Source organism: Megalobrama amblycephala, linkage group LG6, assembly GCF_018812025.1.
Source record: "Megalobrama amblycephala isolate DHTTF-2021 linkage group LG6, ASM1881202v1, whole genome shotgun sequence".
Lineage (NCBI taxonomy): Eukaryota > Metazoa > Chordata > Actinopteri > Cypriniformes > Xenocyprididae > Megalobrama > Megalobrama amblycephala.
The window spans coordinates 33,434,759-33,457,553 of NC_063049.1; the positions used below are offsets into that span (position 1 = coordinate 33,434,759).

Sequence of the window (22,795 nt, forward strand, 5' to 3'; positions counted from 1 at the left end):
TGACTCATTGAACCGAGAACCGTCTCTTCTGAAAATGTCTGATTCATACTGAGCCAGAAAAAGGTGAGTGAGATGATTATAGCATTTCGAGAGAATAGCAATAACATTATGGAATTTTTAAAAACATATAATGTGCCACACTGAGATGTCAAGGATCACGTGGTGGCGTTATTACGTCATGGCGTAAAAAGAATCACGGAATCGCGTTTAAACCGGGTCTCTGAAAGGAACTGTTCAAAAGAACCGATTCCCACACACAAATCGGACTTCCCATAACCAGCGCGCGCACGATCCGTTGTGAGTAGCGCGAAGAGCTCGCTGGCAGTATTCTCCTCCCACGCGCCTGGAACGTATGTACGTTTTCACGCATGCGCGCCAGGATTTATGTCAAGGCACAAAAGTGGCGCTCTATCATCTCCAGCTCTACTCCGGTAAGAATTTCTCTGGCGTTTTGATGCTGAACTGTGCGTAATTGGCCAAAGTTTTTACAACTATGTCCGCCGTGGAGCTCGAGCTGAGGAAACTATCGGGGTCACCTGCGTTTGTACGCGAGGGTAATTTAACGTGCAATTTTACCCCGCCTGAGATTTCCCCCCTCCGCCGTGGCAGGGTGCTATTGCCTATGCTCTCGCGCATTGTTTCGCTCGCTCTCTAATGGCGGACATGAAGCAGTGCTACCCGCTGACTGAAGGGGGCAAGATGATTTACCAATTTGTAAATAGCTCTTGTTTTTTGTTGCTAATTAGTACATGTGATTTTAGACCCTAGTTAAATGGACAAGCTTTGAATATTTAGTGAAATATTTGTGGCTGGTCACCTATAGGCGTTATAGTTGATGTTTCTTAACAGTGCAGCGCCCCCACAGGGCACCACAGGTATTGCTTTTTGATTGCAAGTGGTAAACGCTCTGGGGTAACTTCAATTAAACCTTCACTCAAGTGTAATACCGGCAATAAAACTTTATTCTCGTAGAAATCCTAAAGGGGATCATAAGTATAGCCAAAAGTAGACGTATTTTCCTAAATTAACGTGTTAGAAGTGTGTTCAGTGTCTCATAGCAAGAGTCGAAATTGGTCGCAATGTTATATGTGGGTTGTTAAACAAATATTACATCTTTTAGAGCGTCATTTTGCATATATATGGATATATGATGTTCTAATTCAGTTTCCCTCCAATTTTGTCGCGGAGATTATTCTCAGATAACTACTTCTGACTATTTTTTTCGCTACAATAACAATGGCGCAGTCTCGGAGGCTCTCCTCCCTCCAGTTCGCCGCTAATCCAATGGCTGCATGTGCCAGAGAGGCCAGGGGTGGGAGCACAATCGACACATGGGCCGGGGATTTTACGTGAAGAGGGGCAGTTGGGGTAGATTGGGAGGCTCCTCCCGCCTGGGGGTCTCGCGAAGCAAGTTTGAAGACCCGTTGGCCCTTGAGTTTCCAGAAAATAATGAAAGCCTATGAAGCACCGCGTGTTGACGTCGTCATCCGGTTGCCTTGACAGCGCGCGGATCACGGTCGGGTGTGTGTGTGTGTGTGTGTGTGGATACGAAGGGTCCAGAGTCAAGGGCACGGCCCAGGGGTGAATGGTAGGAATCGCCCCAAAATGACTTCATTATGTTGCTAATTGACACAACTGGTGCTCGAGGAGTGCAGATTTATGGGGCCATGAAAGTGTGATGCATTTCAGTGGGGACCTTTGGAAAACATTTGCGTTGTTGCTTAGAATGCAGACTTGGCGCGCGCATGGCGCATATGCATGTGGTTATATCACGTCTGAGAGGTGGATCAGTAGCACTGCATATACTTTCCTCTTTCCAGCATCCTGATCATGACATCAGCCTGCAAGCAAAGCCCACAGATTTAAAATGTTGACTTGTCACGTCTATTTGAGCTTTGTTTTTGTATTTGCTGTTTGGCGTCGCCTTCGTCTGTGCCGGTATTGCATCAACATTAAGATCTGAAATGGGGCATTCAGTGTGAAAGCCTGGGAAGGGACCGAGACAGACTCCAAGCTCTGCATTGCAGTCCAGATGTATTAAAGTTCAACCAAAGTCTTTGCTTTTGGAAGTCTGTGTCTGCTATGACAATCCATCCATTGTAAAGTTGTATCACACTGATTTTTGTGTGTACTATTGCACATGGGTTTAAGACTAATATGCAATTTTATAATCTACAGAGAGACCAAAAGATTTGATGTTTTTAAGTTATTAAATGTACTTTAAATAACACATGCATCAATTTAATTTTGATAGAAAGCACAGTCAGGCAAATGGTGTTTGTTGAGCCCTGTAATAAAAGTCTAAATGGGTCACATGTTGATAAGAGTTTCTATTAATTTATTAGCCTTTTGCTTGAGTGAATAATTTGGGTTGCTTAATGATTACTGTTTTCTTGATAATGATGTCATGGATACTTGGTGACTCTTAATCATTTTCACTTTCATGCATTTCATAATTTGAAGTTCACCAGTGATTTTTTTTTTTTTTTTTTTTTTTTTTTTTCTTCCTCCAAAGAACCCCTTGTTGAAATTTGATCTTTTGTAATCCCTTGGTAAATTCTTAATCGCATTGACATCTGTCATTATTAACAGTAATCTGAGCTAATTTTTTCAGTTATGTCAGACAATACAAGGATTATTGATCAACAAGCTATTTCTACTCATAATTCACATGGCTTTTTTGCTTCCTCAGGTAATTTTTCAGCTCATTGTGTTTGTGTCTACAGGTGGTTGCCTAAGCGATGGATGGAGATTTGGAAGCCAGGGCAGATGTTGAGGAGGCAGGTACGGTCACAGGGGAGGAGGAGGAGGGTCATATGGAAACACCCACGACAGAGCAGACTCCATCTGCAGAAGAGTCACAGACAGCACCAGACCTGCCCAAGGCCTCAGAAGACAATGATGACGATGTAGTATTGGTAGAAGAGCCTCCTGTTCAGTCTCAGGGGAGAGTACAGCCCCCCAGCCCCACACCTGTAGATACCCTTGCTGCAGCCAATGACTGTGCAGAGTCGGCTACCACGGCAACAGCTTCCTCCAAAACGCCCAGTCCTCCCTCCTCTGCAGCTACCACCAGCACAACCGCATCCACGACTGCCAAAAGCCAGAGCGAGCCAATCGTTATCGACGATGAGGAGGATTCAGAGCTCAAGGGTGCCGCCTCTTCCTGCCTGCTGCCCCCTGAGTCTAAGGATGCCCTGAGCAGCACCGAGCCTGACTCTGAAATCAAAATCGCTAGTGTTACCACGCTGGGAATGGACTCTTCTGCGGTTGCCTTGGCAACGTCAACAGCAACTCCACTGGCGGTGTGCGCACAAGAGGATATAAACCTCATGATCACGAATGTGACATCGCTGAAAGGCGAGGGCGGTCCAGCGGCAGGCCGGTTGGAGGATTTGGAGGGGTCTGAGAATGGACTGCAAATCAGCAGTGCATTCAGCCTGAACCCAGAGGCCCAGCAGAACCAGGGTACAGCCGGCAGACCTTCACCCACGTTCAACCCTGGACGCATTAGCGCTGCAAGCCAGCCTGTGCAGAATGGAGAAACGGGGACACACCAGAGATCTGGTAAGTCATCCACACGTAGCTGCTGTGTCATCCTTTACAACGAACATGATGTACATAAGGCTTGCATTGACTTGTTTCTCTAGTACTAATAAAACAATACTATATCTGTATTAGAGGTTTCAATTTCCAAAAGCAGTGCATCATTATCCGTAATGCATGTTGTGCAAAGATGTTTACACCACTAGGAAAGACTGCTCACTGACAGATATGTATTTTAAAGCTGCAATGAAACGGAAGTAGCGACAGATCTTTTCTTCTGTATTGTGACATACATTTTATAAAAAAAAAAATAATAATAATAAAAAAAAAAACAATTGTAGAGTGGGGACTTGGTTCTATGCATTGAGTGTTGATTGGATTTTGAGATGTGAGCGTTGCTCTCAGAATTTTATGCAGATGAACCTGAGCTTTCAGGGGTGGAGATAAAGAGGACTAAATGATTGTAGATGTCTGGCATATGTCACCAGAAAGAAGTCTGTTGTTTTCACCGGAAGGTCAAGTTATGATTTGATTAAATATTACGAGGTTCGAACATTTTTAAAAAATGAATGCATGCACAGATTAAGTGTTTATAATAAGATCTGTAACATGAATTTAGAAAATAAATAGCGTGAAAGCAGACTTTAAGAGATACTCTCTTTATCTTAAAAGACTTGATGATGATCACTTGACCATTCATGTGCATATTTTATAGTAGTTTAAGGTAAAATTTTGTTACCAGGATTCAAAAACCAAATGGTTTGCAGAGATCTTAATAGGGACTGTCATGACGTATGAGGTTGAATCTTTTTTCTTTTTTGGTCCTTCTTCAGATTCATGGATCTCCCAATCGGCCTCTTTTCCCCGTAACCAGAAGCAGCCTGGAGTGGACTCACCGTCTCCTGCAGCTCCTCTGCCCAAACCTCCCTGCCAGTCCTCCTCAGGATCCCAGCAGCCACAGCGCACCATGAAAGTCACATGCGCCAACTGTAAGAAGCCTTTGAAGAAAGGCCAGACTGCGTACCAGCGCAAAGGATCGTCCCACCTGTTCTGCTCAACAACCTGCCTGTCTGCCTTCTCCCATAAGCCCGCTCCCAAGAAGAGCTGCACCATGTGCAAGAAGTATGTCATTTAAAATGAGATTCAGAGAGTAATCTTATGTCTGAAGGTGTTAACCACAGGTTAAAATGACACTGAAGCACTATTGCTTGTAAATGCACAGTTTGATAGGTTTTTTTTTTCTTCATTTAGAGTGTCATTCTCTCTTTTGTGCTTCTTCTCCAAATCAGAGACATTACCAACATGAAAGGAGGCACCATAGTGGCCCAGGTGGACTCCAGTGAATCATTTCAGGAGTTCTGTAGCACCGGCTGCCTGGCAGCTTATGAAAACAAACAGAATCCTCAGAAGAACCAGCTCAAAACCAAGTGCACCGTCTGTGGAAAGCTCACTGAGGTCAGACAATTTACATGCTGCTATACATTTGATTTGTACTGAACCTCTCACAGCTGCAGCCATGACTATGTCTGCATATATTTTTTGCTGTGAACGTTTGTTTCACGTTCAATGTGTACAGACAAATTGCTTCTATCAAGAATGTTGTTCCACCTGATTAGGATATGGTGTTACTCAGAATGTGAATTCTGGAGTCAGGGCTCTGTGCTTGCGTTTCTGTTTACGATGCGCAGACAAACATTTTGAGGCACAGGCGAAGATCCGTTGTTATACTTGATGCATAATAAAGGGCATTAGACCTTTTCAATGATGAACCATTTCAATTGCACTGACATTATATTTATTTATTTATTTATTTATTCGACTAATGTAAATTAATGAAGCATTTACATATTACATATCCTTAACAGATCAGTAGTCCAATAAAAGTTTACAGTAAATACATTTATAAAGCTACAAAAGATTTTTCTTTTAAACTTTCTATTTATCATTCAAGAATCCTGAAAAACATATCACATATCAAGCAGCACAACTGTTTTCAACATTGATGATAATAATGTTTCTTTAGCAGCATATTAGCATATCAATTATTTCTAGGACCATGTGACTTTGAGGACTGGTGTAATGATGCTGAAAATGTAACTTTGCACAGGAATCACAGGAATAAATGACTTAAAAATATTAAAGTAAAAATAAAGTTATTTTAAATTGTAATAATATTTCACAATATCACAGTTTTACTGTATTTTTGATCAAATAAATTCAGCCTTGGCGCATGAGACTTTTTTTTCAAATATATGAAATCATACTGACCCTAAAATTTTTCAAGCGAAATGTATGAATCAAATTCTAGTATCAAAACTGTTTGATTGTATCTGTTAAGTCTTTTGAAATAGGTAATTAAAGTCACATGAAATGAATATTCATTCTAACGATTTTATAAACTCATGTTAAAGATTTTGTTGTGAACAATTCATGTTTCAATTTTTATAAATGTTTTGACCTTGTGATGTTTAATTAAAATGTCATAACTGGGCCTTCCAGTGACACATGACTTCTACAATCCTTTAGTCTGCTTAAACCCCGCTCTTGCAAGCTCACATCCCTAAATCCAATAAACACAGAATCATGCCCATCGTTTTTTACTCTCAGATATGTCAAAAAGTAGATGAAAAGATCTTATGCTACTTCTGTTTCAACTTTACCAACTTTAAAACAATGAATAAAAATCGTAAAGAGTTTGTCATAAATTAGTATGTCTATATTCTGTAATGTACCAATCCTACTTAAAAATGCTTAGTTCATTAATTAGTTTTTGTTACGTGATGTTCGCTCAGTAGGCCTAAATGATAAAAGCTGTACTGATGATTGTGAATGCTGTTGAATCCTACCATAGATTAGATTATGAATAGTAATTAATGATGAATAGTGTGACAAGTTAGAGCTAGATTATTCCCATTACATTCAGCAAGGCTGTGTGCACTCTGAAAGTGATGCAATGTGCTTAGGGAGTTTTTATTCTGATGGTATTATGTACATAAATTTGTGCATTTTGACTGTATTAGGACTTGTGCGGCCAAATAATTTTCACTCGTCGTAGAGCGCTGGAATCCTGCCTTTAAAAGTGCTGCCAATTAGGAAGGATGGTCATAATCAGCTCACATATTCATTATATCTGTAATAAAGGTTCATTGCAACTGGATGGAAAACCCAAGTACTGTAATTTTCACCCACCTTTTATTGTTGTGCATTGTAGAATATCATTTTCGAGCACTATCAAGCCTCCAGCCTTGTAGCCATGGTTACTGCTATCCTTGACTGTATTTGTGGTGTATCCATAGCGATCACCTTGGGAACAGAAGAAAAGACCATTACACCAATTTAGTAGTCTATTTGTTGATTTATAATGTTAATCTAACTGTTGAATGAGCATTCAATTCAATTCATCATTTTGATGTATGTTCTCCAGATTCGACATGAGGTGAGCTTCAAGAATGTGACCCACAAGATCTGCAGTGACGCATGCTTTAATCGTTACCGTATGGCTAACGGGCTCATTATGAACTGCTGCGAACAGTGCGGGAACTACCTGCCAAGTCGTGCCACAGCGAACCACTTTTTACTCATCGACGGTCAGCAGAAACGTTTTTGCTGTCAAAATTGCATCAGGGACTATAAACAGGTCAGTGTTTTAGTTTAATGTGTTAAAGTCCTGAAAAATTCACTCATTTCTTTCAGCTCAGTCTTTGATTGACATTCAAATCAAGAAACTCTACAAAGTCAAACTTTAACGTTCACATCACTCAGTTCTGTGAAAATTTTATTGCACATTTGTTTTGGATTAACTTGCGATTTAAACAAAAAAAAACTTTTGCAATGGTTGTTTGTAATAATTATTATTACTAAATAAAAATATAAAACAAAATAAGAAATTTACTATTATAATATTTCACTGTAAAATAAAATATTTAAGAAAAAATAACAATATAAGTAATTTATAGTGCCACTGTAAAATTACAATACTAACATTTGTGGCTGTCCTTATGTCATTATTTTCTCATCCTCATCTCATTTTCATTGCATCCACATCAACGAACGATAACGGTCTGTTTATTCTAAGCTCATGCGCTGTGGTTTCAAAGTGTACAACTAATTTTTGCTATTCTTGTTGCATTTACACAGCTTTAACCAGCAGATGTCCTCAGCATGCTATGTTTTGAGCAAATAGCTTTTTTTTTAATAGATCTAATCTAACAGTGGATTTAGCTGACAAAGTCAATATAGTGAAATAAAAACAACGCCTAGTCTTTTTCACTGCAACATCAAAGGAAACAAGGCAATGTTGTCAAAACTAGCACTGGATACCTGAGGTAATTTTTATGTCACACTGTTTGCTTGTCTAGAATAATAATTTTATCGTTAATGCTTCTCACCATTTATTCCACGGGTATGACCGATTGTTTTCCATATATCCATTTTCTTTAAAGTACCCTTGTAAAGGGGTTTTAAATTGTCAAACAGTGGTGGATTTTTCTGGACCTTAACTTCTCCGCAATGTCTGTCATTTTAAATGCACAAGCCCTTAAATTCAAATGGATTCTCATTGGCTGTCTGTGTTTTATCAGTCAACAGCTGGAAAAAAAAAATCATTCTGAAAGTTATTCCAATGATATCTTTTCTCTAGCCTATATCGTTATCGTTATAACTGTGGTGTGGACTCTGCTATTCTATTATATTTAGAACAATTTTTAGAATTATATCTTTATCGTTGTCTTTATAGTTATTGCTCTTTGTGTGAATGGGCCTTAGGACACTGAAAACACCTGATCATGCTGCATACGTGTAAAAGAACACAGTGCTGTGCTTCACTCTGAAACGTGCAGCGCATATCTGAGCAAATCTGAGCCTTTGTAATTTGATAATCACACCAAGCCATTTCAGTTTAGGCTTTGTTTTGATTAATTGTGCAGCCCTAGTTCTAATGTTTTTAGTGATTACTCTCATTTCTTTCTTTTTTTTTTTCACAGACTCATGGGAAGATAGTGCAGTGTAGTGGCTGTAAAGTGATGTGCAGATCATTTGATGCCACTCAGTGTATCGGGTCAAATGGAGCCATGGAGTCTTACTGCACCACAGCCTGTATGACCAAGAGCAAATTCACAGCTGCTGCACAGAGTGAGTAGATAATCACAACCTAGAGCTGATATTGTGACTCTTACTCCGTGGGTGCCAAACAGCCTACATTTGTGTTCCCCTAATGCCCAAGTTCGATGTTGTTTTCATAATGTGTTGTTGAATATACAAAATCTTCTCCACATTTTTTGTTCTGCAGTACATATAATGCCCATAGAGTTTTTACCACATTTATACTTGATAGGCAATTTGATTTCTTCAAACTCTGAGTCAGAGATTTGGAGTTATAAGAACTAAGTATCTGTTATAAATGTCAGCTCATGTTTGATCTTGTTTGTATTTGTAGATTCTGAGCCCTCATGCCACTTCTGTAAGAGAAATGCATTACCTCAATATCAGGCCACACTGCCTGAAGGGAAGGTTTTGAGCTTCTGCAGTTCACAATGTGTCACTAAGTTCCAGGTACTTCAGATGCCATTAAAGCTTGTTATATCTGGTATTTCTGAGTAGAAGAACTCAAGCTAGTACATGCATCCTAAAATGATAAGAATGTCCATGTCTAAGTACACAATAGTAATGTTCTACTGGTGGCTTTGTTATCCAAATGCCCCCTGCAGAATGCCACCATCCAAACATCAGCCAATGGGCAACTTCCTACTTCAGCGTCAGACAACATTCAGCTGAAATGCAATTACTGTCGAGGTTCCTTCAACCTGAAGCCAGAGATTCTGGAGTGGGAGGTGAGAACATTTTCAAATGGCCTATTATTTTATTAAGATTCAAATATTTTAAAGGAATTCTTCTTCTCAAAATTAATATTCTGCCATTTATTTACTCACATTTTTATTATTTATTTTATTATTATTTATACTCTGCAGGATAAAGTGCATCAGTTCTGCAGTAAGACCTGTTGTGATGACTACAAGAAGCTTCACTGCATAGTGACGTTCTGCGAATACTGTCAAGAAGAGAAGACTCTGCATGAGACTGTGAAGTTCTCGGGGGTGAAGAGGCCCTTCTGTAGTGAAGGTCATTATTCTGTTTACAGTCAAATTTCGGGGCACGTTTAACAGCATATTGTCCTGTGATTAAATCTACTGCTGTTCACATCATGACATGCTGTGATTTTATCTTTAGGGTATGAGGACAATGTTCTAATGAATTTGATGTATTATTTTAAGCTGTTTGCTACATTTATTCATAATAACAGGTGTGATATATCAGGCTGTCTATTTATTCCTTCTGCAGGCTGTAAGTTACTGTTCAAGCAGGATTTTGCCAGGCGTCTGGGCCTGAAGTGTGTCACTTGCAACCACTGCACTCAGATGTGTAAGAAATCTGTCACCAAACAGATAGATGGAGTCAGCAGGGACTTCTGCAGCGAGACGTGTGCTAAAAAGTTTCATGACTGGTACTACAAGGTACACTGATTTAATCATTCCTAACTTTAAGATCATGTGATCAAGCCCTGATAATGCTGCTTGTTCACTGAACACAGGGGATTGTATGGAACTGACATATAATGATGACACACAAAAATGGCCTCCTCCAGATTAAAGTACACAGAGTAAATGTAGGACTATTATGAGGGATTACATATGTAGGGGAACTGTTGATATCAGAGATCCTTCATACTTCAAATAATTTCTGTTGTAAATTACAGGTCTTTAACCCAATTCTGTGCTGCAGTAATTTGAAATCCCTGTATTTCTGGGCTGTGTCCACTAGGCGGCGCGCTGCGACTGCTGTAAGGTACAGGGGAATCTGACAGAGTCTGTGCAGTGGCGTGCAGAGATGAAGCATTTCTGTGACCAGCAGTGTCTCCTGCGCTTCTACTGCCAGCAGAATGAGCCTGACATGGCCACTCAGAAAGGCCCGGAAAACACAGCTTTAGGTGCAATTTAAAACCCTGCATCTGTAAATATGCATATTTAAATCATGTTTAAAATTAAATCCTTTGGTCCATTTACAGGGTTTGGAGGACCAACCCAAGCATCGAAGATGGTGAGGATGCTGTCAGTTTTGACCGAATCTTTCTTAAACACAAGAAGCTACAGATTGGCACAGAGAGTAGTTGTTTCAATTCACTGTAGTCCGTTCTTATTGTGACTTGCAGTCGTTTACTCAGGGGCCTGTATCGTATGCTGGGGGAGGGGTCCTGAAGGATGTGAAGAATAAAGCTGTGCTCTGTAAGCCCCTCACCATGACCAAGGCCACCTACTGCAAACCCCACATGCAGAGCAAACCGTTGCAGACAGGTGAGCACCTTCTGTTCTGTGACAAAACAAATGCATAAACTTTCTGGAAAAGATTGAGGGTTATGTGCTTCTTCCTCTGCTTCCCCTCAGATGAGGCAGACCTGGAGGGCTCAGGAAAGGAGTATGTTCCTGTTCCGATCCCTGTTCCCGTTTACATCCCAGTACCCATGAACCTCTATGCTCAGGCCACACCCACTCCTATTGCAATACCTGTACCGGTAAGAGTTTCCTCACAGAATGAAAGCATCACTTTTATTATTATTATTGCAATATGCATATATAAATGTGTACACCATGGGCTGTTAAATGCTTTATTCTGATTGGTTAATGAACGTTTTAAGGTGTGCAGTTATTTTCCAGTAAACGCACAGCTAAAGTAGTTCCAGGCAGTTCTTGTCTGCATTACAGTTCTGTATCACTTCGCCAAATTATTTCAGTTATTTCAAAGGTCCTTACTACCTCCAAAAGCAAAAGAACCAAAACCCACAAAGACATTGATCAGGCAAATAAATCTAACAAACAATAGGATAAAAATGACAAACTATTTCTATGAAATTACATTTTATTATCTGTGGAAAGCACGCTCTCTTTCTCCTGCTCTCTTTCCCATGCAAATGCATACACGTACAGTAGGTGCACACACATTTCTCAGTAGAAAGGTGGTAATGTCGCTGTTCTTGAAGCAGTTCAATTATTAGCTTTGTTAATAGTAGAGGCGCTGCAGCCTTAATCAATTAATCTGTCTCATAATTGCATTAGTCTGCATATCAATGAGATGCGTTAGAAATGACGAATGAGTCCTATACACAAGTATTTTAAGGACAAAAACCTCACAAATGTCTTGAAATAAAACATCTGAACAATGTCAATTGAGGTGTGATATCCGTAGTATAAGTGGAATAATTGACTCTGGACTGCTGAATTATAAGGAAAAATAATGCACACCTGCATCATGGCCGCTTTACCACTTCGGGAGTGCATTTTTTTTTTTTTTTTTTTTTTTTTTTTTTTTTTAAATAATTCAACAGCCTGTCACCAATTATTCCTGACCTATATATGGGTATATGTTGTTTTAGTAGGTATATGCAAGTCAGGCTCCTCTACAAGTTGAAAATACAGTACAATTCAAAGTCTAAGGGTGCTTTCACACTTGGTTCAATTGCCTGGACCGAACCCGAGTTTGATTGCTTCCCCTCCCCTGCCCCCACTGGACTGTTCATATTATATTATATTATTTGGGTCCAACCTGCAGTTCGTTTGCATCATCAAACCAGTAGCTGTTTACTCCGTTGTTTCGTAAGGGCGGCACAGGAGAAGGCGGCAAAATGCATAACGTTGCTCTCCTCACTTTTATATTTTTTGTTTATGAACAATTTGTTTTGTTCATAATGGCACTTGCGTACCGAACTCTGACATCAGTCGAACCCGGGTGCACACCAAAAGTGCTAATGTGAAATCACCCTAAGTCCTTTTGTGAAAATGCTTCATGTTGTGCTTATACTATTTTACTTATTAATTTATTTAAATTAATAAACTAATAAAACAAAAATATGTGTGTATAAATGTGAGAATGGTCTGAAATATATTACAGCAACATGCCTTACTTCATGGAGATGACCCACATTGCTCTGTGGCTCGTTCTGGTGCTTTCAGGTGCCTGTGCCAGTGTTTCTACCAACCACGCTGCAGAACGCTGAGCAGATTGTGAAGACCATCAATGAGCTCAAAGCCAAAGTTCCCTCTGACCCTCTGGAAGCTGATCTAATAGCGATGGCTGAAGTGATTGCACATGAAGAAGATGAGAAGCCCAAATGCTCAAGTAAGAACCTGTTAGGAGCCATCTACCTTTGACAGATAGAAGCAAGACTCTGCTAGAGTCACTGCCTCAGCTTTTTGACACCCTCTTCATTTCTGCTCCAGTAGCAATCCCACACTCCCTTCTTTTATAAACCAATCTTTCCTCCCCATTCATACTGCACCATTGTTTCTTGTTAAATTGACACTGCATGTTTAATGTCTTTTTGAACCAGTTTACAACAAATATTCAAAAACTATGGATGCAGTAATGTTAATTTTGTTTCTTTTTCAAAAACATTGATGCATTATTAATAATATTAACCAGCACATTTTTCTCATTATTTTTATTAACGATGTGGTTTAATTAAAATTATTTCATTATTGTCTGTGCAGAGGCTGTTCCATTTTATTTATCCATGTTATATGCATTTTGATTCTTTATATGCAAGTAATGTTGTCCAATGAGTTGTTTGCATTATTTGGGCATTATTTTATTTATTTGTAAGGTAATATTTTTTTTTTGATTGTTTGTTTTGATAAAGAAAGTTAGCCATAGGAGTGTAAAATTAATTTTTAAAACACACTGATTCAAACTAGGATGCTGTACTGTATATGTGATGTTGAAGTGCTTGGTACATGGGTTTTTAATGGTGAAACTTTTGTTTTTGTAACTGGGCTCTCAAAAATTATATAAAAATTTGGATTTAGATTTATCAGCCAATATATTGTTTTTTTTTTCATATTGTTGCATCCCCATCAAAAACCCATTATGCAGAATCAACGCAACTATTAGCTGAAATCCTACAGCTAAAACCCTGATGTCTTTTTTTCTTTTCTTTTTTTGTATAGACATCAAATGTGAAAAGAGCAGTAGAGAAGTGAAGATGGAAAGTTTAAAACATGAAAATGGCAGTGGTAGTTCAGAAGAGGAGGAGGAAGACAAGTATGAACCAGAATTGGACCTGGAGAAGGACCTGCCCTTAGGTACAGTACCACTAAATAAACAATTGTTATTGCAAAAGATTTTTTTTTTTTTTTTTTTTTATGTTTGGAGGGTCAATATCAATACCATTTCTACCAATCGTGATGATGTCTACCTTAAAGTATTTTCCTCTGTTAATCTCTCTGAATATGCGATCACTGTTTCCAAAATGCAAAATTATACATAGTAAAAAGACATGTCTTTTCCAGCATCAGAGCCCGTCCTGGTTGAGCGTCTAGATACGGACATGCTCTTCTCATTGCCTCCAGTCCTGGCTGAGGAGAAAGAGAAGACACCTCGGCCCAGAACCAGGAGGAGGGTAATGAACACATTCACTCCAGTAACATCACATCTCCAGTGCTGTCCTGTGATTAGAAAACCATTTGCTGTTCACATGCTGATGTGTCGTGATTGCTGAAGTTTTATATGAGGCTAGTAGTCACAGAGGTGATTGTTAACAATCACTGTGTGTATGCTAATGTTTCTGACCTACTTTTGCTGCAGGGTCAGAAGAGGCGGGCAGTAGAGGAAGAGTCTTCATCCTCGTTATCCTCGTCACCAACAGTAGAGTCCTCAGCAGCAGACAGCTCTTTCCCTTTGAGCTCCAGATATGGCTTAAACGCATGGAGGAGATGGGCCACATCTGAAGCCTCACCGTCCAGTCAATCCAAAGGAAAGGAGAGCCAGAAACAAGGTATTCGTCATGATTGATCTTCCCACAAACTTCAACTTGGTTCATTCAGTTTAATGCTTGATTTGTAGACTGTAATGCCAGATGGTCCCAGGGACATTTTCAAGCTTGGATTGTTTGAAACTTTCGTTTGGTTTAATTGTGCTCAGTGATTATAACTTCACTGCTGTTCACATTCTGAATCAGTTTTGTTGATCACTTTGAGTTATGAGGGCACTTTTTTTCCATCCATCTGAATTGATTGCAGTATCCCAGTCCTGTAAAACCTGCCTTATTATGCCATGTCATCAAGATAATCTTAAAAATGTCTATCTATGCTATACTGATGTCACTCAAGGTAATTTTTTTGTTTCTCATGGGCAGTTAGTTTAAACGGCAGTCTCCTGTCCCTGAGCCCAGCAGAGCTGAATCAGTCTTTATCTTGCTTTGTCAAAGAGGTGCGTCGACCCAACGGGGAGCGTTATACTCCAGACAGCCTCCTTTACCTCTGTCTCAGCATACAGAAGGTGAGACTGTCCACATCCTGAGTCTTGCACATGCTTGTTGCCCATTAAAGCTGTAAAAGAGGATCATTAAGACCAGTGCTTCTCAAACCTGCCCTAGGCACCCTTCACCACTCCACATTTTCTGTCTTTCTCATCGGACACACCCAATTCAAGTCTTGTCGTCTCTACTAATGAGCTGGTGAGTTGAATCAGGTGTGTTGCTAGATGAGGAAGACATAACACTAACAGTGTTAGTGGGGTCCCAGGACAGGTTTGAGAATCACTGCATTAGACATCTGCATCTTGTTTAAAAGGGCAGTGGAGTTTAAAATTCTGTGCTTCAGTAAACCTGTGCATTTGATATAAATGAAAGTTATGATGTGCCTATGGAAACCCAATATACATCAATACAAATTCAGAGATGCAGGCTTTTCCCCAGAGTAGGTTTGCACAATTCATTAATAACAAATAAATTAATTAAATTCAAAATTGTGACTATGCCTTTTGCAATTTTATTTGCAGATATACAAATATCATTATGCTTGAATTTGGTTATACTTTTATTTATTTTGATTTACACCACCTTGCTTTACATTTTGCTTTACAAGTAAGGATTCACCAATATTAAAATTCTGTCCTATATTGATAAGCATACAATTGTTTTCATGTTATGTCTGATAACTGATAAATGGCTGATAATAAAATTGTGTGAATAAATTTAAAAATAAAACAAACTAAAATCAATCACTTTAAATGCAAGTGAATTTTATAATGGATAGTGTGAAAAATTGATAAATGACAAAAAAAGTAATCTAAATGTAAAAATAAGGGAAATAAGCATGCACAATTAAAGGTGCAGTGTGCAGGATTTTCAGGAAAAAAAAGTATAGACTATAGTTTTCTAGTGTTGATATTGCCTTATTGACTTCTGTCTGTAACTCAACAGATTAAAATTTCCAATGTTAACCAGTACTAATAAACTAAAGTTTCTAAAATGGGAAATAACCAATATGGTACCGATCTGTAGGTATTTAACCATTATGCGCCGTTTGGGGTCATTTTAGAACTCAAATGGCATTTGCTGATGTTTAAAAAAAACATTTATCTTCATCTAAATGCTATGTGACTTGATGACTTTGACACTTACTAGCTCTACAAATAAACAAACAAAAAAATTGAATGATATCTGGTTGTATGTTAGTGTGGAAACAGTCATGCTCAGTATGTTTGGGGTCTCCCCAGACCCCACATTAGAAATGAATGGTTCAAAATTAATACCTTTTTTATAAAAAAAAAAAACTGCACACATGTGGAGTAAAAACATTAATAATTAATAAAGTAGTACATTTGTTTAAACTTTTTTTTTTTTTTTTTACAAAATCATGTTGGACCCCTAAACATCAAAGCCATCTTGTGATGAGACAATCCTGAAAAAAAAATTACAAGTCTTTAGTTCAACATCGAAAGTTCCCATCAATTGAAAATGAGAAATAAAGACACCATGATTAAGTAAAGACCATGATTTAGTAAAGTTGTGTTTGAAGCTAAACTGTGCAGGAAACAAGGTCTAGGCTTGTGCACTCCTGGGTTAAGTTGTGTCCAGTGATTATAACATTTGCTGTTCACATCCAGAAATATGATGTTGATGCTTTTGCTATGAGGACACATTACACTACTCATCGGAGACTGACCCAGTCGCTTTTTATTAAAGGCATGTGTCTTGCAATGTGCTGTTTTGTTTATCAAATTTTTGTGGGTGTTTTGTAGTATTTGCAGGACAAGGGAAGGACAGATGACCTCTTTAGTGATCCACAGTACCACATGTTTGGGGAAGAACTGAACAAGCTCCTCAAAGACTGGCAACCCAGTGTTCTTCCAGATGGTAAATGCATTAATACATTTATAGAAAATGTAAAGAAATCATTCTAATATGATTGCCATTTTGAAATGTCCAGTGATTATAACTATTGCTGTTCACATTCTGAAAAGTACTGTTGACTCAATCCAACTATGAGGACATTTCACACACAAAAAGTGTTCAGTATATGGAGTCTTTCTTTAAAGGTAGGGTAGGCAATTTTGGAGAGACTAGCAATAGCAAGCTTTGAAAGCATGATATCCCACCGTCCCTTCAGAGATCTCTCCAAAACCACGCCTCCTCCAAAACACATGAACGCTCGTTCTGCAAAGCAAGACTGCTTTAAATTACTTCATGTCTCAAAGCATATAATGCTGTATTACAATAATAATGTACGTAAACAACTTACAGAGCTCTTACTTGTACCACCTGACTGCTGCATATTCATTTTACTGTTGATAGTGTTAACATAGAAACGCATAAATCTGAGTCTGAGGACATAAACATCTCCGGGTAGAATGTCATGGGTTGCCATCTCATAATTGCAGTGACTACATGGCATGAGCCCAGCATAAGCTCATTGTTTGGGTACATCTTTTAATATTTAGACAAGTTCTATTATTGATCACTATCAGGATGTGAATAGAGTTTCAACCAGTATAACAAAAAGTGTTTATAAAAACAATTGCCTACCCTACCTTTAACCTGACTTTGACTGTTGTCTAATTTTATTGCTGATTAGAAATACAATAACAGTTTGCATGAGCTGTTAAGATCTGTGTTGTTTCAGTGTTAAGTGTTTTTTGTTTGTTTTTTTGTGTTAAGGTTCTCGGTGGGGTCGTGTTGAAGAGCAGTATCTGTGGAGCAGCGGTCAGCTCGGGGAGCAGACGCCCTCCGTCCTACTGAGATCCCTCCTCTATCTTAACACCAAATACTTTGGTCTTCACACCACTGAACAGCACTTACGCCTCTCATTTGGAAACGTCTACGGCCCTAGCAGTTCCAAACCACACAGCCATGAGACCACCGTCTGTATACGTATCCCCTCCATCTCACAGGAGCAGCACGGTGTGTTCATCTGAAGTATTATACCATAGCAAAATGTATACATTTAAAATGTATTGTAAAGTTATTTTTTTGATATATTTTATCATCATCATTGCTGTTATTCTGCAACAGATTTTTATTTTAGTCGTTTGCTGAAATGTAATTTTGTCTGTACCTTTAACTTTACCTGATGCTGAAACATGTCTATTTTTCTGTAGAGCAATCAGGAAGTAAGAGGAGGCGTAAAGATGACTGTGACTCAAACTTTGAGGCGGACAGTGGTTCAGGAGGATCTGCTCACTGTCCTGTTAAGAAACACGAGTGCCGACTCTATGAGCTTTACCTTTCGAAGTGGTGAGTCACATATAACAGTTGCTTATTTGTTATACATTTGAAGAACTTCATCTAAAAGAGGTGTGCAGATCCTCTGACCAAACACTAGCACTATTTTGGTTGGAAAGGGCAACCCAAGACCTTGATTAGCTTGTTCAAGTTGTATTGAACTAAGCAGTGTCCAGTGATTATAACATTTGCTGTTCACATCCTGAAAAATGGTGTTGACACTTGTAATATGAGGACACATCATACTCTCTGTAAAGAGACCTTGCAGTGACCCAACTCCTGTCTTGGTGAGGTATTAATGTAAACAGTTAGAAAAATTAAAACAAGCCAGACAAAAAAAAAAAAAGATATTAAAGGGATAGTTCACCCAAAAATGAAAATTTGATGTTTATCTGCTTACCCCCAGCGCATCCAAGATGTAGGTGACTTTGTTTCTTCAGTAGAACACAAATGATCATTTTTAACTCCAACCGCTGCCGTCTGTCAGTCGTATAATGGCAGTAGATGGGAACTTCATCTATAAGAGTAAATAAAGCTTGCTTAGACAAATCCAAATTAAACCCTGCGGCTCGTGACGACACATTGATGTCCTAAGACACGAAACGATCGGTTTGTGTGAGAAACTGAACAGTATTTATATCATTTTTACCTCTAATACACCACTATGTCCAACTCCGTTCATGACTCCTTTAGTGATGTCTGATAGCGCTCTGACAGCGGCAGTGATGTCTGACACTCATTGAAGTATATGCGCGAGACATCACTTCCGTTGTCAGAGCGCGATCAGACATCACTAAAGGAGTCATGAACGGAGTTGGACATAGTGGTGTTTTAGAGGTAAAAAATGATATAAATACTGTTCGGTTTCTCACACAAACTGATCGTTTCGTGTCTTAGGACATTAATGTGTCGTCACGAGCCGCAGGGTTTAATTTGGATTTGTCTAAGCAAGCTTTATTTACTCTTATAGATGAAGTTCCCATCTACTGCAATTATTTGACTGACAGACGGCAGCGGTTGGAGTTAAAAATGATCATTTGTGTTCTACTGAAGAAACAAAGTCACCTACATCTTGGATGCGCTGGGGGTAAGCAGATAAACATCAAATTTTCATTTTTGGGTGAACTATCCCTTAAGGACTTCTATTGAGAAAAAACGCATTAAATTAATCAAAAGTGACGGTAAGTTTTCTAATTCAAATAGAGATGCACTGATTGACCGGCCAGGGACCAGAATCGGACTATTTTCCACGGCCTGTACCCGTAAATGGCTGGTCAGTCTCATGTCTTGCCAATTCCGAGCCGATCCATTTTGTTTTTCAGCATCACAGGCAATAACGTCATATGCGTGTTCTTGCTGTCTTCTCTCTGAAGGCGCAGTGACACACCCTCCGCCTCTCACTCACTTGTCTCATTTGTTTAGGTTAAATAGTGCTTGCATTGTGCATAATTTTGCTAATTCCCACAGGTTTTGCGCTCACACCAAAAGCACGCGCACCACTGATCTATATAATTGGCGCACACATAAGCCGCCTCTCAGTCTCAAACAGCTTGTGAGTAACAAGTACCAAAATGAGTGGCTTACTGCTGTCAAATACACGTAAAATTTTGTCAAATTGCCCGTCTCGGCGAGTATTCGGTTAAACACAGTCAGTTTTGGAACTTAATTAGTTGAAAAAGATAACACATGTTGTATAACAGTATATTGGGTCTGTGCATAAATTCTTCAAGTGACAGCAGTCTAATATTCCTGCTGCTGTCTGTCATGGTAATAAAACAACAAAAGACAAAGAAAACTCTGGTCTTGACTGAATAACTTTTGTAACTAATTGTAAGCAATTGTAAGTTAATATGTATTTAATTTTTAGAATGAAAACTGTCCAGTGTTATTTTACATTTGATTACTGTAATTTCTGTAGTATTTCTTACCTAAATATACTGTTAGACCCACCTGAAAAACTATTTCATATCTCTTTATTCTATTGCATTTATTAGTGCTGTTGTTTCAAATTTGTTTATATTTTTCTTACTTTATTACTGTCGTTTTGCTTGTTTTTTTTTTTTTTTTTTTTTTTATGAAAATAAAATTTTTCATTAGAGAAAAGTAGATTTTTGTTTGTATATCCTGTCAATTATAGGTATCTGAAAGAAAATCAGAATCAGCAAAAATCAGTATAGGTAGGTCGCACTTCAGAAATCAGAAATCTGAATTAGACAAGAAAATTGCAATTGGTGCATCTCTAATTTCAAATAAATGTTGTTTTGAACTTCATTGTATTCATTCAGGAATCCTTAAAAATATTGTACCATGTTTTCACAAAAATATTAAGGAGCACAACTGTTTTCAACATTTATAATAATAAGAATAATAATAATACATGTTTCTTGAGTGCCAAATAAGCGCATTGGAATGATTTCTGAAGGATTATGTGACACTGAAGACTAGAGTAATGATGCTGAAAATTCAGCTTTGACAACACAGGAAGAAATGAATTTTCTATTTTAATATATTTTAAAATTTATTTTAAATTGTAATTTTACTTTTTGTTTTGTCGTTTTTTTTGTTTTGTTTTTTTTACTGTATTTTTTTAAATAAATGCATCCTTGGTGAGAATAAGAGACTTCCTTCAAAAATATTTTAAAAAATCTCACCAACCCTAAACTTTTGAATGGTAGTGTAGATCTAATTATGCAGTGGAGATAATTAATAATTTAAGTTAAATTTAACACCAATCTTAAGCAAAAGATTACTCTGTTCATCTCAAAATGAATTTCCATTTTTCATACTGTGATTCCTAAATATACTTTTAGCATTTAAAACTATTGATATTAGGGTTTTATTTAAATATATATCAGTTTAACATGAAAATATTAGTATTTTTAATATTGCTGTATCTCTAGTTCTGTTAAATGAACTCTGTGGGATCTGACTGGCGTTTAAATTTTACCCATCTCCTCTCTTTGTCTCTCCTCAGCCCAGAGTCTGTGAGACAGAGGACAGATTTTTTTTACATGAAGCCAGAGGTCTCTGCTTCCTCGGACAGTCCGCTATGGTTCAGCTCGACGCCTCTAGAGAAGAGCGCGCTGGCTAGGCTCCTGACTCGAGTGCTGTTGGTCAGAGATATCTATAAAGACAACCAGCATGAGGAGGAGGGAGTCTAGAGGCCGATGCACTGAAGACTTCTTACTATGCTGTCGTGACACACCCTGTGCATCACCAACGAGCTGCTTACCATGTTCACACCCTGTCACTCTCCCTTTAAACACACTGATCCCAATACAGCTAAGAGATGATGTCAGGATGGATTTTGGTGGGATTATGCTGATTCAGATCAGTCTTCCCAAAGACCCTGAGGAGTTTTCTCCAAAAACGAAACCTACAGGATGCTGCTTTCTTCTTTATTTTTTCCCCCTTCTTTTCAATTTGTTGGAAACTTTTGTTCATGTAGCATTACTTGTGAGGCCACTGTGGTCTGAAAATATTTGTGTAGTCTGTTAGCAGACAAAAGACATGGGAACTTTGGTCCTGTAAGGAAACTAATGGAGTTGAGGATTTTTTTTTTTTTTTTTTTTTTTTTTTTTTTCTTCCTGCCCAACAAAGCCTTCTAAAGATTAAATTTATTTATTACTGTTGATTTGACATCTGAGAGTCCAAGATTTTGTAATAGCAAGGCAGGGTGTGTGTGTTGGACGCTGTGCCATGTGTGCAAATTCTCTGGCCTTCCATAATAGCATTAAAACCTGCTGCAGCCCTGGACCTCTTCTTTGTGCGAGTGGAATGAGTGTTTGTGAACGTGTGCATCTTTCCCTCCCCTTTCTTGTGTTGTTTTGGAGTGGATTGGATAGGAGTTGGTCCTGCACAGCCAATATGTTAATGGCATTGAACCTTTAAGTGTGAAACTATTCCTCTGAACAATCAAGTGTATGAAATTTAACTTTGAATTTCATCTGCAGCATTACACTGATTACACAGATAAGCAGAGACATATTGTCAATGTCTAAACATTGTCATAGGATTCGCTCTGTACCCTTCCTTGAGTCTAGAGTAATTTGAAGGATGTGCGTGTGCACAAAGATAATTAAACGTTATGTTCAAAACACTTAGCTTATGCAAGAGTAAAAGTGATTTATTTATAAGGTGAAAGTCAGTGGGGTTTATGTTTTCATGGCTTTTACGATTATTTTCCTTGACCTTTTCTACCAATAAATTACAAGCTAATTTCTTGGTCTCAATGGTTTACCTTAAGACCCTTTTAAAGATCATATTTTCTAATTAAATATACTGTTAAGCAAGACCGTGAAATGTGAATTTTCAGTTTTGTCATTGTGTTTACAGCCCTTTTCTTCTGTTGGCTTGGAAGAGGTAGAAGCAAGTAGCCTTCTGTAACGGAGTAAAGATGTTTGTTTTTGTGCTTGCTAAGCCAAGCTCATCACAAGGGTTATAGGGTTTTGAAAAATATTAAACTTTGGCACTTAATTCATCCTGCACCGTTTTTGCAGTGGACACGAGTGATACCTCAAATCATGTGTTCTACCTGAAGTGATTGGAGATGTGAAAGAATCCACTAGATTAATACATTGTGCAAATCGATCTATCATTCAAGTTTGTACATGCTTGCCTATTGTTTAATACTAGTTAATTATTATTGTTTTTTAATATAATGGTAATATAATATAAAATCATAACACCAAGTATAGTGGC

General features: G+C 38.3%; 1 protein-coding gene across 2 annotated transcripts; it reads left to right on the forward strand.

The window, feature by feature from the left end:
• Positions 1-275: 275 nt before the first annotated feature.
• Positions 276-22,388, forward strand: zmym2 (zinc finger, MYM-type 2). 2 transcript variants are annotated; one of them, XM_048194199.1, is made up of 23 exons: positions 276-431; positions 2,727-3,567; positions 4,380-4,668; positions 4,836-5,001; positions 6,971-7,183; positions 8,529-8,676; positions 8,981-9,096; positions 9,252-9,374; positions 9,513-9,663; positions 9,883-10,055; positions 10,363-10,528; positions 10,607-10,638; positions 10,751-10,892; positions 10,983-11,110; positions 12,546-12,711; positions 13,539-13,673; positions 13,881-13,990; positions 14,176-14,365; positions 14,726-14,868; positions 16,615-16,729; positions 17,531-17,773; positions 17,971-18,106; positions 21,069-22,388. In XM_048194199.1, exons 2-23 carry the CDS (start codon positions 2,742-2,744, stop codon positions 21,253-21,255), a joined length of 4,098 nt encoding a protein of 1,365 aa, XP_048050156.1. In that variant the 5' UTR covers positions 276-431; positions 2,727-2,741; the 3' UTR covers positions 21,256-22,388. The 2 variants fall into 2 exon arrangements, with proteins under 2 accessions (XP_048050156.1, XP_048050157.1); XM_048194200.1 differs by having other exon boundaries at positions 10,763-10,892.
• The last annotated feature ends 407 nt before the right edge of the window (positions 22,389-22,795 follow it).

What these genes read in the sequence shown, in the direction of transcription:
- zmym2 (XM_048194199.1), top strand. Translation starts at nt 2,742, where the DNA reads ATGGATGGAGATTTGGAAGCCAGGGCAGATGTTGAGGAGGCAGGTACG. An exon ending in GCATCAGGGACTATAAACAG is followed by an intron (nt 7,184 to 8,528) that starts GTCAGTGTTTTA and finishes TTTTTTTCACAG; the next exon opens with ACTCATGGGAAGATAGTGCA. An exon ending in GAGCTTTACCTTTCGAAGTG is followed by an intron (nt 18,107 to 21,068) that starts GTGAGTCACATA and finishes GTCTCTCCTCAG; the next exon opens with CCCAGAGTCTGTGAGACAGA.